Genomic DNA, 14001 nt, shown 5'->3' with positions numbered 1-14001 from the left:
TCAAAATGTAACATAAACACAATACTGGTGTAAATATACTTAATTACATTTCACCAATGGCCTGATGGGATATTGGTCTACAGTTTACAGTTCGATCGACTAGATTAGACTTCAGAATCACTTTAGATGTCAGGTGGAATAAACATCAGCGTGCTGTTTGTTCAGAGACATAATTAGCAACTGACAGAGCTTCACATCACATATTGATGAAGGAGGGTTAAACTGGTTTGGTCTTATGTATAGAGCAACATGACAGTGGGTGTTAATGTGACTGTCAGTAAAGATCATTTCACCCCACATGTACTGTATGCACGCTCTGTGGTTCCGGGCCTGTCATACTGAGCGACAAAAACGTGGTTTCCTCTCAAAAACAGTGTTCTGTTGTCATGTGTTTTCTCCAGATGCCTGGGTGCCGTCCACTATTTCAAACACAAGTCAGGAGGATAGCAGGCTCTAAAATTGCCTGGAGGTCTGATTGTGTGGTTTTCTTTTTCTAGTCTCACGATTGACTGGTGACTCAAGAGTGTCCGCTAATGTGGTATTCACTCCAGCGGTGGTCAGCGATTGACACTGGGACAGTGGTGCAAATAAATTGATGGGAAAAGGTTAATGCGTGATATCCAAGTGGGTTTATCCTCACCGGGAGGATTTACACTGGAGGGAATTCAGTCTGTGAGCCACGTGGCTCATTTGGAGTAAACAAGGCTAGTTGAGTGCGATCATGTGATTTCAGTCTGGTCAGGGATTGGCATGGGAACCCCGTCACATGTCAGTCAGAAGGAGAGTCACATGATGGAGGGTTACAAATCCTGATTCTTGGAACAAACAAGCTAATTTTCGTGACTTGTTTCTTTAAAATCAGGCACATTCTGAAGCAAACCAACAAAACCAGTCCGATACAATATGCTCATGCTTCAGAATGTGCCTGAAGTGAGATCAATGCACTACTGCGATAAGGACCATAGTGTCAGATACTAGGCTCAGCTGAACTGAAGCAATAGATATGCTAAACAAATCGACAAGTCAGGTAAGGGTTTGATTTGGACACACAGTATGCCTGTCACGTGAAACTGTAGTCAATGACATTAATTAACAGCTGGTTATTCATGTTTGTTCTCCTCGCATTCTCTCTTGTTCCCTCTCTCCACCTTGCAGGTGACGTACCGTGTTGTTCAGGTGACCGACCAGCAGCTTGAAGGGCGAGATGATGGGGGTGGAGCAGTGAGTGTCGTCTCTGCAGCCGCCTTCGCTGGGGCTCCTCAGGCTGTGGCTCAGGTACCAAAGTCTGCCCCTCTGGGGATAAAGACTGCTTTAACAGACTTACTGCAGGCTTTAGTCTTCAAGTAATGCCACAGCTTTTAAGGATAACGCTGGGAATATTTCAGCTTTATTTATTTATACATGAATACACTGAATTCAAAGCCAAATTCAGAACATGTTTTTGATTAAAAACATACAATTATCCTTGCAAGAGCAGATCAAGTTTGTTTTCGTTTTCAGTACACTGACGGCTTGATTGTCCTCGCTGTTCTCTCCGCTAACAAGATCCCTGCCACTTCTTTTTTTCTTTTTTTTTTTAACCTCCCCAGCTGTCAAACTTCACTGTGTCTTGCTTGCGGGGGGTGCCAGTATTGAGTCTGACAGAGGCTGAGGTGTGCGTGTACCTGCTGTGACCGCTCTCCATTGTGACTTGTTCAAGCCTCCGCTCTCTGTCTCGCTTTTTATCTGTCACAGGCTGTGATCCAAAACCCTTTCAGTAATGGAGGAAGCCCAGCAGGAGAGGCGGTGGGTGGGGAGACGCGCTTCGCCTACTTCCCAGCAACTGCGGTGAGCGACGGGACCTTGTCTGTGCAGGCCGCCGCGGACCCCACACTCACACAGGCAGGGGGTGAGTCAGTTCTCACACTTAATTTGGGCTGAAGCTTACCACAGAGTCACTGAAAATAAAATCTAATTAGCCCCAAAGCAAACAGGAGAGCACTGAGTTCCGAAATGAGAAAAAAACAGCAGCCCTTTTGTTTCAGCTTTGGCTAATGAGGGAAAAAAAAAAAGTAGGATCCTACAAATTACTTTAGATTATAAAGGATGTTGCCTTTTTGTAACAATACAGTATTATAACAGGCCCAAATGAAGTTAGTTACCCTAATCATATTTACTGTGTGTCATGTCACATGTCCACCCACTCTGCTTCTCTTACTCTTTACTGCCATATGTTGTTTTTAAGTGTCCTTGCGGTTTTCATGGTGTTGATGCAGACGAGGGTGGTGGACTGTCAATGAGGGTGGTCAGGGTTTGGTCGATCCGGAGAGCAGCATGTTATTACACGACCAGCATCAGCTTGTTCTGGCATTAGTGTTGCCTGGACAGTGTTTATGGGAGGGCCGTGTAATTACTAACCCTGTGTTTCTGCTTGGGTCTGTGCGTACTGCCGCACTGTTGGACCAGACTAGTCCTCTGTACAGGCTTAAAAACCAGGACCCAAACAAGACCTGCACCTGCATCTTGAGACCCAGTTGTGATCCAGTCTGATTTTGATGTTGAATTTCAGTTTTTCATTTTTAAAAGAAAGAGATATGCTTGTGGCCATAATACACGTATTAAAGTCTAGGGCGGTAACTTACAATTATTTTCATTATTGATTAATTTGCAGATTATTTTCTTGATTAATCGTTAGGTTCCTAAAATGTTAGAAATAATGGTTGAATATGCTTGTTTTGTTGGCCTAAAACATGGGCCAAGGGTATCAATCTACTGACGTATATGACTAAAACAGCATCAAATCCTCTCATTTGAGAAGCTGAAACTGGAGAATGTTTGGAAATTTTCTTAAAAGATAAAAATAAATATTTACCGCTGATAAGTTGATCGACAGAAAATGAATCCGCTCATCACCTCACCTCTGCATACTCTGGAAAGAACAGACACAGACACAATCACTGGTCATGCAAGGTCATTGTGTTTCTTCCCTGAATCTTTGGGCTTTTGATGAGCTTGTCTTTAGAGAGTTTTAAAAAAAATAAGCATTTTATCCATTACTGACACTTACAGACACTTATATTTTCCGGCTAATGCAGCACTTTCACACATCCTGCCTGTCACTCGATTAGCGTGTGCCGTACTTGGGCGTTGGATTTACATCACATGACGCACATTCAGAGAAGTCTGACGCCCCTAAAGCCATTTAGCAGTTGACACACCTCGATTCTAACTTTTTATGATACGCTCATTAGTGTATGCAGCAAAAAAAAACACAAACCCAGCTCCGCCTGGTTAGGCCACAGAAAGGGAAGAAGACCATGAGGTTTCTTTTACTGTGGGTAACGGCTGAAACTAGGGCCCAGTAGAAGGAAGTGTGCGGCTGTCTTCCTTTTTCTGTGAGTGTGCGGCAGTTGAAGCAGACATGTTATCAGGCTGAGGAGAGAACTGTAGGGGGGAAGATATCGCCATCTGCTACGAGGGGAGGGATAGTGGATGATGGTGCATGGAGCTCTGGCAATGAACCACTTTCTGGCAAGATTGGATTCAGGGTTCGGAAGTGCTTGACCTTTTTTAGAGAGTATCAAAGTGTTGCCCTGGTGCAAGCATGATTTATATACGCATCACAAGGAATGTGCATCGGCGTATTGGTGCATAACAAAAACATAAGAGAAAATAAATGAGAACAAAAGTATAAGCAAGAAACATAAATGCAGAGTAGAAGAAAACTGCACAATATATCAAAAATAAATGTGCAAAGTTTAGCAGTACTAAAGGTATAAAAATAATAATGTAATGTACAGAGTAGGGATGAGCATCAACTTGCTCAACATATAGACTAAATAGAGTAACCTTTTTCTTTGTAAAAAAAAGAAAAAATCAATACAAACAGAATGTGCAGTGCAAGCTATGAAATGTTAAATTTGCGATACTCTTACCGGTTCTTTTTCTTAACTAAATAATTGGGTTTTTTTTTAAAGAATAAATTCAGAACAGATTTATTATTAATTGAAATATAACAAAATGTTGTTTCTAGAGCAGCAACTGTAATGTTTAGAACAACAGAGTCTCAAAATGATCAATAATATCGAGCTACAAAACAAATCTAAAATGTCAATCGAATAAGTAATATCCGTACATACAGACAGCCTCTGTTCTAGCTTGTTTGTAAACGTTTGCTATTAGCCGAGCTAGGTTGTGTAAAACGTAGCAGTGGTTGAAGGAGAGACTGCACACGGACCAGATTGATGTATCACTTTTCTACATGTTTACATGTTTCTGCTTGTTGAACAGGCGTATTGATAAAGTATCGGCTTTTTACTCCCAAAGGTTTTCTGCTCTTACAGTAAGGAGAGTAATTGTAGGAGCTCAGACCCGACACAGAGAGCAGAGGAGATGCTGCAGCGTGTAAATTAATTACTCCAAAACGTAAAGAGGCACAGATGAAAGAACCAGTATAGTTTTTTTTAGCTCCGGGGGCTAATTGCACCGTTAATCGACCCTACGCTTGTCTAATCACTCTTATTTGTTGTGAGATATTTCATTAGAGCAACAAGAGTCAGACTTTTATGCCATGTTGCCCTTTTTTCTTCCTTGTCTCTCTCCGCATTGCTAACTGATGACTGCCCTGCCTTCCACAGGTCAGTTTTATGTGATGATGACCCCCCCTGATGTCATTCAGACAGGCACACAACGAAGCATCGCCCCTCGCACACAGCCCTACCCCGCGTGAGTATCAGCTCTATCAGTCGCTGTCTGGGAGAAGGAGGCAGCATTGATACAGCAGTCTGAGCCGCAGCTTTTTTTTTTTCTCAAAACAAACTAACCGCTGATCAGTTCTGTGTAAAACACTATTGTTATCTTCAATGGAAATGCCACTCTTAAAAAGGCCATCTGGTGGTTTAAGCTGAATCGCTTGAAGGTGAACTTTGGTTGGAGTTTAAAAATTGGCCAAATTGCTTTTTTTAATGTCTCCTCTTCAGCCATAACATTACACACTATTTGCCAATATGACATTTTTGTCCTGGGTTTAACCTTTTTATTGCAAAAATGGCACACATTTGAGTTTGTGACGCTTCAGCACCACCCCCCCCTCCCCAACAAGCTTGACATAGACTTCGTTCAGTTCTAGAAACCCCACCTGGCAAAGCCTCAGATATACAACACTTAAATCAACATCAACGCACATTGACTGAACAAAGTTTGCTGAATTGCCGGGAATCTAAATGCTAATACAGGAGACGGCTGGGGAAGTGGAAGGGTTTGGTCTTTAACAGAGAGAATGAGAACCAAATCCTGTTTATATGGACCGACTAGATGGTCGATCAGTTTGCTCAATTATTGTATGTTTTATGGCCACGTGACTATAAATCAACATTCACGCCTATTTGAAGTAGTGTGCGGCTCAGTTAATGCTACTGTAGTTTGTTGTCTTCATTTTATTTTAGCACATCCTGGCTTTTCTCCCTCTCCAATACCTTCTTATGATGTTTATCCCTAAAATTCACAACATGCATCATTATAATCATGCATCAAAAGACTCCTGACTCTCTCCAACTGTTAGCCACATGCTGGTGATTGCTGTTATTAAGATAATCAGCGGGCTCACGTGAGCAAAGACAAACCGAGCTGTCATTTTATTTGCATGATACCAGCCACGTTCTGGCCTACTGGAGATGCTAATTCTAACAAGCTTTTTTTTTTTTTTTTTTTTTTCTTGAGTTCACTTTAGTGGCAAAATCACATTGACACATGAGTCACAGTGCTCAGGAATGCAATTTCCTTTATTGTCTTGTTACTATGTTTTTTTCCTTATTTGGTTAAAGCAAAATCACGGCAATTCTGCTCATATGGTCACCTGAAATGACCCGTAATCAAATTGAGTTAGCACTGACCTCAGGGAATATTCCTCCACCTCCTTATACTCCTATAACCTTTAACACGTGGAACTGCATTATTGTTATTTAGCTAGATCACCACTATGGGTTGGCTACAAGACACAACATATGAGCTCTTGTTTTTTTAGTTTTTTTTTTAGGAAGCATATAAGTTCCTGCTGTTTTAATTCTCTTTTTTTTCCTGATGGTTATTTAAAAGAACACACAAACAGAAGACAGACACTTTTAAGCGTCTCTGCCTTTCATTTATTACTTGTCAGTTTGGGGTAGACAGTTATACGGTTCGACAGCAAGAAATCTTAAGTTCCTTGAAAATCACAGAAGCAACGATTTAGGCTCCTTTGTTGTTGGCCGCATTACGGGGAGTTGTAGATCCGCCTTAAATCTGGCAGCCGCTCTTGTCGCTTTTTGATGTTGCTTGATATTCACAGCGCTCAACCGGCCCGCTCTCCAGTCGAGAGTAACGAGCGAGCTCTGCCGCGGTGTACGACTGCATTGCCATGTGTTGAAATACAAAGTGAAATGTTTTTTTGTTTTTTTTCATCTATCACAATGCCTATCTGCCTATATATATATATATGTTTGTTTCTATTTATTTCCTCTTTCATGAATAATTTATGATTTGTGACACAAGCCTCAGAGTTCTATTTAGGTGTACACTAATGAACAGTGACATTATCGTTGACATGTGAGTAAAATGTATGAAACTTTCCCATCCTATCTGCCGTTCGCAGAGATGAAAACGAGCTGCTGCAGCATGAAGGTTTAGACTGGTGAGGACAGTTTCCACATTTCTCTCGCACTCTGTTTTACAGCAAATGAACCAATCAAATTAGTCCACAACAAGAGAGAAGAAGCACACAATCCTCTGCCCTCCTCTCCTCTTTCTACCCATTCAGCCTAGTTTTGAATAGAGTGCTGCAAGATGAGCTTCAAACTGGTTCTTTTGATAAAAATGCCAAAGGTTTTTTTTTTTTTTTTTTTCCCATAACATTTTGGATCACTGCAGAAAATAAACTCTGTGGCAAACACAAGCTTCTGATGTTCAAACGTTTTTGTTCAACAAGATAATCTTTACAAATCAACAGCACTTTTATGAATTTTGAGCATGAATGCAATATTTGAAATGAACAAGCTAACAGTTGACTATTTTTTCGAGCTACACCGAGGTCACATGACATCGAGTATACACATCGAGGCTGTTAAGGAGGACTAGTTGCTGTGATGACGTTTTGTAGTCTCGTTAAGCGCCTCGTTTTTAGACGCGTAAAAGCTTCAAAATTCAAAAGAGGGGCATCTATGGACATATTTTATATTGAAGAACATTTTAAAATCTCTTAAGCTTGTGTTGACCAAAGGCTTTATTTCAGCCATCTCACCAAAAACCCATCGACATCGAGACGAGGGAACCAGAAGTTTAAAAAATGCTTACTCATTTTGGGGGTTTTAAGACGCATTCCTTCAGCACTCTATCAGAAAGTTACAGTAGTAGTAGTAGTTACAGCTCAACTGGAATGAATGAAGCCACGTGTCATTTTAACCATATCTCTTCTATATAATTGCTTCCACAAAAGCGATTAATGGTCACCACGGCTAACCTTTCATCATGTATCCATGGAGAGAATATCAAGCCCAAGCTGCACTCACTTGTATCTCAATGTGCATTTAACTGACTGGTTTCATACGGCAGCCTAATGATATTGGAGTGCAGAAAAAGTTACCATTTCATTTCTCTTTCAAGGATCAATACAAGACCACACAAATATAGTCCTCGTCTGCATCCCTGCTTTAAATGATACGGATAAAGCACTCCGGCAGCGGGATTGTGCACTGCTCATTTTTGCTGGATTTCTCCGGTAACAATAATTCTCAGGAGCTCTCAGAGGAGGTGTGCCTCTATAACTTGTGAAAGACGTTCCTCTAGGCCCGTACATTTAGTTATTCATACAGTCATCCACAATTTTATTTTTTTTCAACACTCTGCCTAAGAGTACTGTTGGACTGAATCCATTATACAGCTGAAATCCCATTAAGATGCGGTGAGATACAAGAGAGACTGCAGCTTGGCTAGGCTGACTATCTCAAACAGAGATATCAGCAGTCGGAGCTGTGTTGATGGGTCACAATCTCACCGCTGTAGAATAAAGATGTGTCGTAGAGGGACAGACGAGGAACAAGTGTGACCTTACAGGACACCATAACTTGGGAGTAAACAGAGAGGCAGCCAATAAACAACAGTCACAATATTCTTTAGCAAAGACATCTTCTCTTTCTGCACAGTTTCTGTCTCTTTTGCATGGTTGTTGTATTCATTATAAATAGATCGAGTGAAGTATTAATTGACATGTGATTACGTGCGAGTGTGTTATTGGCCTGTTCACGCTGTGGCCGGTGGATGGATAAGTCTCCCCGTCACGTCTCAGGGACTTAATTAACAGAATACCTAAGGGAGGACACAGACAAGAGACAGTTGTGTCATTAGCCGTAAGCCCAGACTCCAATAGACAGCATCTGGTTTTTTTTCAGTGTTGTAATTTTACAGCATAATAAAGGAGAGAGCTCCCTTCAGGCCACGCCTGGGAAGAGGGCAGCAGTAAGAATAAGATGGTTGGATGGGTCTCACTATCCCACTCAAAGCAGCCCAGCTTCAGGAGGACATTGAGGGCACCGGGGCTGCATTATGTGGCCTCGTATGGCTGTGCATCTCTCAGTATTTACCAAACGCACCACACGGCTTGAGAGGGCTCGTCTTTTTAATAGGTAGTGGCAAAGACTGCCATTTACAATAGGCTTGAATTTAAAGATAACAGTGAAGAATAGCTTTCAATAGACACAGGATTAGGTGTGAATTTGGAGGATTGGATTGGCCTGATTGTAGGGCAACCAGAGATGGGAGATACTGTAGCTTGTGAAAAAGTGTTTTATTTCCCGTCTGTCTGCAGGAAAATGGATGGACCGCGAACACCGAGAGATGAAAGGAGAAGAGCGCAACACAATGAAGGTGGGTAATTAGCTGTGATTGTGGCTTTTGATTTCATCAGTGTAACACAATGCTGTGCGGTGCCTAAATGGAGCTTTTTATTATTTATTTTTTTTTGTTGAAAGAAAAATCACCAAGCAGCCCCTGTCTAAATATTCCATTAAGAATAGATGACGTATGTTTCTGGACCGGCCACTAGAGGGTGCTGCTAAGCTGTCTTAAGTCTGGCAGTATTTGATACCTATATAGTGCAACTGACAAAACGACAAGATGTAGCAAATTAAAAGCTGGTTCTTTCAAGCCAACAACTTCTGATATCTCAGTCTAAAAAGATGAAGCTTCTATTTTTTTTTGTTTTTTATTTATTTCATAATTTTTGAGCAATTTTTCTATTTAACATTCCATCAGTTGAAAGGCGGAGAAGAGACAAGATCAACAACTGGATTGTCACGCTTTCCAAGATCATCCCAGACTGCAATATGGACAGCACCAAGACTGGAGCAGTAAGCAGTCTCACCTCACTTCACTTCTGCACTGCCGCTAACTTCCCTCTGAAGTTTGTGTTTTTAAATGGTCCACCATTCATCTCTGTCCTCCCTAGAGCAAAGGGGGCATCCTGTCCAAAGCTTGTGACTACATCCACGACTTGAGGCAAAGCAACCAGCGGCTGCAGGAGAGTCTGAAGGAAGTGGAGAGGATACAAGTGGACAACGAGCTGTGCAGGCAGCAGGTAGGAGTAGCGCTCTGCGCTCTCGCCGTGCAAATATTGGCGTCATGTGAAGTTTTCCAGGGATTCAATAATGGGTAAAGCAGGTCTATGAATGATAATGTCAAAATATTCCTTTGAGGTGGTCGGGTGTCGCAGATAAATAGAGTCACAAATAATAAGGCGGCCACAGCGGGCCGCATATGTGTCTGTGAAGATTACCACCGCATTGAATAGATGAGTTTGCTTTGGAGTGCATTGCAGCACCCCCTTTCACTCGAGTCTCAGAGGCATGAAATCCACCTAGCCCCATATGCATCTTCATTTCTCCAAGACAAACCCCCCTATAGACTTCAGCCTGTGTAGCTGATCATCACAGCCTGACAAAAGGGGATCAAAAGAGTTTGCACTTATATAATGTTACCTGAAATCAGCGCTCTGAGAGACTGTGGGGTTAATACACACGGGGGGTTGTGTGAGAACTAACTGCATGCTAATGTACTCGTAGTATTGTGAAGTCTTGCAGCTCCGAGGCTGCCACATCTCCCCATTGAATTCGGGGGCCTGCGAGGCTCTCTGCAATATCCTCTTATTCTGACGCTCAAAGCTCTCTCCTCAGCCCCTCAGAGGGGAGGCAGAGGATTCGGGGACTCACCCAGGGGAAATGTAGCAGAGATGACATACCTCAAAGATTTGATAATCCAGTTGGTTGTGGACAGGGGTGTCTGTGAAAAGGGCTGCACACACTACTCAATAATCCCAGGGATTGAGTGTGTGTGTGTGTGTGTGTGTGTGTGTGTGTGTGTGTGTGAGTGTGAGTGTGTGTGTGTGTGTGTGTGTGTGTGTGTGTGTGTGTGTGTGTGTCACACACACACAACACACACACACACACACACACACACACACACACACACACACACACACAGTCTCAGTCTTGTGTGAAAAAAAACAAAAAACCAGTTTGGTCTGTAAACTTTCAGCTATATTTAGCTGTCACTGAGATAAATGGTGATAATGAGTTTTTTGTTTTTTTTCTGTCTTTGTTCTTAAGATTGAAGAGCTGAAGAATGAGAACGCTTTGCTTCGAGCGCAACTCCAGCAGCACGGCATCGAGATGGTCGGAGAGACGCCGCCGCAGTGAAGCAGAGAAAACAACAAAAAAAAACAACAACAACAGGGAGGGGGCACCACCACTCAGATATACAACCGACATGCTGGAAAAGAAGGAGAGATGATGGGGGACAACAAAAAAAAAAAAGGACTTTGTGAAGAATCACTTTCTTTTTAGTGAATGCATCCTTCCCTGGGCTCCCAGGTCGAGAAAAACCCTTCTCGGGCCAATTGTGGCTGTACATGACTGTTCCAATTCTATTGAGATAACCACCTGTTACGACTCAGTAGAAATGTGCTCCAAGAAAGTGATGCCCACTCACCTCCATCAGTGCTTCACCAGCACGAACTACAAAAGAAAAAACCTCTGCTGAACTCCTCCCTCGTTTTGTATTTATGTAGCCTCACTCACGGACTATGATGTTTGTTGTTTCATTTTTTTTTTTCAGTGTATTTTCTCCCTAATTACTGATTTTGACTTAGTTCATGCTTTTATTCTGTTTTGTGTTTTTGAGTTCTGTATGAATGTTTGTTTTTTTTTTTAGCTGCTTTAATTTATTAGTCCGCTTGCTGGCTGAAGCCTTGATGGAGACCAGTTACATAGAAGCTCACGCACCCCCAGAGAAGCAGATTTTTTTTTTTTTTTTTAAGTGAGAAAAACATCAAAGTATGCAAAAACATTGTGATACTACAGACAGAAAATAAAAAAAAAACGAAGCTTACCTAGACCCAAAGACAAACGAGGAGCTGTGCTGGCCCCGTGCTTCTGGACTGATTTATGTAAATAAGACTTGTCGTGTTTTAATACAGATCTTACACAATGTTAGAGCAGATTATCTCTGGGAGTAAACAATCAATAACTCATTAAGTTCATGTTGGCCCTTTAGTCATCGTAATTACCATGAAGTGTGTGTGTGTGCAATCTTGGAGCTTGATTTGAAGGGGAAAAAAAGAAGTGGTAGACTTGAATTGGCGGGCATTTGCTTAACCAGAGAAAAAAAAATCACTTTTTAAAAAGATCCAACTGTTCAAATGCTATTTAATTACAAATTGAAATGTAACAAGTTTGGATCATGTAGAGGATTAACAAACCCAAAGTGCTGGATTGTGGACTGGAGAGGGGGGTGCGGTGCGGTGCAAATTTTCCAACTTTTGCCAAACTATCTATAGATATTGTGTGTGTTCTTTTTTATTTTATTTTTTTCCTTTTTCATCTTTTGTTCGTGTGTGATTTCACCGCTGTCTCAATACGCGTAACAATAATCCCCACATGTTTCATTTCAAGCTGTTTGCTCTATTTTGGTATTGCAACACTTCAAATGCAGCTCAACGCACGAGGGGAGGGAGGGGAGGTGGGGGAGAGAGGAGAGGAGAGGCACCCTGGAGAGCGGCACTCAAAGACTCACTATGGAAAAAGGAGTACACGGAAAAAGTACTGTGTTGCACTTCTTAGTCGAGCACAACTCGGTCTCCGTGAAATGAAGGAAATACTTTGAAAGTGGGGAAACTTGGAAATGAGCTCACATATTTCTCCACCCACTCAGGCGAACAATAAGTAAACTGTAACTGGTTGTACAAACGGCAAAACCAATATTAACATTGTTGATGATTTTCTTTTCTTTTTTTTTTTTTTTTTTGGTGAATGAATATACATGATGTGTTTTTGTTCCGCTTTGGGCGATGTGAGCGGAAGCAGAAGAGAGCGAGAGAGAGAGAGAGAGAGAGAGAGAGATCAAGCTTCAGATCCACTTATTAGAGCACGATTGCTTCTCTCTGTGTCAACAGCTGAGGATCCAGCAGAGCAAAACCAACACTGGCAAAAATCAGGCAGACTATCATATTTGGATATCTCAGACTCTGCAAGTTAACAGCTTCGTGCTTTTGGAAGTGCTGTTCTGCTGCTACTGCTAGATTCAAACCTGATGTGGTTGGTGCAAGTGTCTGATCTATCAAACGAGGCTCCGAGCCAAAGTTGAATGATAGATGTATTTTTGCGGTAGTTAGTTTTTTTTAGTTTTTTTTTTTAAACACCTCAGTGAGAGAGCAGTGCAGAGAATGTTAATGTTAAGACATGAATAATGGTTTGGAAGATGGATGTTCACAAATGAAAAGGTCACTTTTTTTTGTTTTTTCTCCCGTTTCTTTTTGAGAAATGGCAAAAGAATGAAGAAAAAAAAAAAAACCCTCCTTTCTGTAGCAGCCTCACTTTATTCTCAGGTTAGATTTTAAGACATCTTTTCTAAGTAAAATGGTGAAGAATAAAACTTTCACTAGCTAATAACCTTCATGGACTTTGGTTGTGGCTTATTGTCCTCCTGCAGGTCTTGGACATATAAAAAGATTTATACTTTATTACTTGTGTGTCAAGCTGGTTTTCAGTTCCTCATGTGTTTGTTCATCTGTTAGTTGACAGGATGGAAGATAGATTATAATTATAATAGATTTGACTGAAATGAGACATGGGCTTTACTTAACATTTTGGATCACAACTCGAACTGTAGCTCGTAAAGTAAAGGTAATATTTTGCTTGCTCTATCGGCTTTTAGATGAATTCTTGAGTAGTTCTCACCTGTTTCCATCTCCAAAAATATGACATCTGGAATTCTTTTCAACTCTACCACACTTTCTATTTCATGTTTACAAAATGTAGTACATAAAATATTAAAACGCCTGAAAACTTGATTTAAAATCTAAGGCTTTTTTTCTATAACCTAAAATATTTGTGACCAAATTTGCAACAATCAAAAGTTTAAGTATAGAGGGAAAGAAACACCTAGTTATTGTTAATTAATAATGGAAAAACACTGGCAATCTGCTTCATCACGACTGTGTGGGTGTTTTCTGACCAGATTTGATTAACAGTGCTGGCAGCTAACAACCCACCAACTGTCATTAGAGTTTGATTCAAATAATGGCAAATCCTGATTGGTGTACAGAAGTGCGAGGGATCTCCCTTTTCCAATGGAGAAGAGAACAGACCAAAACGCAACCAAGACTGTTCCAACTTTGGCATTAAAAAAAAATATACGTAGGACTCCATCCCTCCTAGTTAGAAACTGATTTAGAAAATAGAGCTTTTATGATGAGCCAAGAAATGTGCCATTGATGTGGGCTACTTGAGATTATCTGCCACACTTTAGATTCATACATTTACTCTTGAGGGATTTGGGGAGGAAAAAAACTGATGGGATTTTCGACTACAGAAATATGATGCATTTAGTTGTCAAAGCGACTGAAAATAACCGCAAATCACCATCGTACAAAGTTCTAATACTCCTTGACGTTGTGTATCGGTTTTCTCTGAAACTGCTCAGCCAAATCAGCAGAACTCG

At 41.2% G+C, this 14001-nt stretch overlaps 1 protein-coding gene across 1 annotated transcript in view; it reads left to right on the top strand.

Moving 5' to 3' along the window:
• The window catches only part of LOC129109843 (upstream stimulatory factor 2), a 16264-nt gene extending 2930 nt beyond the window's left edge, over window positions 1-13334 (top strand). Inside the window, exons 4-11 of the mRNA XM_054621984.1 lie at window positions 1156-1275; window positions 1735-1888; window positions 4617-4704; window positions 6608-6646; window positions 8816-8874; window positions 9262-9356; window positions 9455-9583; window positions 10611-13334. Coding sequence (XP_054477959.1) covers window positions 1156-1275; window positions 1735-1888; window positions 4617-4704; window positions 6608-6646; window positions 8816-8874; window positions 9262-9356; window positions 9455-9583; window positions 10611-10700 — 774 coding nt within the window. The 3' untranslated portion in view covers window positions 10701-13334. The remainder of the gene's footprint in view (window positions 1-1155; window positions 1276-1734; window positions 1889-4616; window positions 4705-6607; window positions 6647-8815; window positions 8875-9261; window positions 9357-9454; window positions 9584-10610) is intronic.
• The last annotated feature ends 667 nt before the right edge of the window (window positions 13335-14001 follow it).

The sequence above is a fragment of the Anoplopoma fimbria genome, chromosome 20, assembly GCF_027596085.1.
Source record: "Anoplopoma fimbria isolate UVic2021 breed Golden Eagle Sablefish chromosome 20, Afim_UVic_2022, whole genome shotgun sequence".
Lineage (NCBI taxonomy): Eukaryota > Metazoa > Chordata > Actinopteri > Perciformes > Anoplopomatidae > Anoplopoma > Anoplopoma fimbria.
Note: the sequence above shows the minus strand (reverse complement) of the source record. Positions and strands in the feature narration are given on the sequence as shown.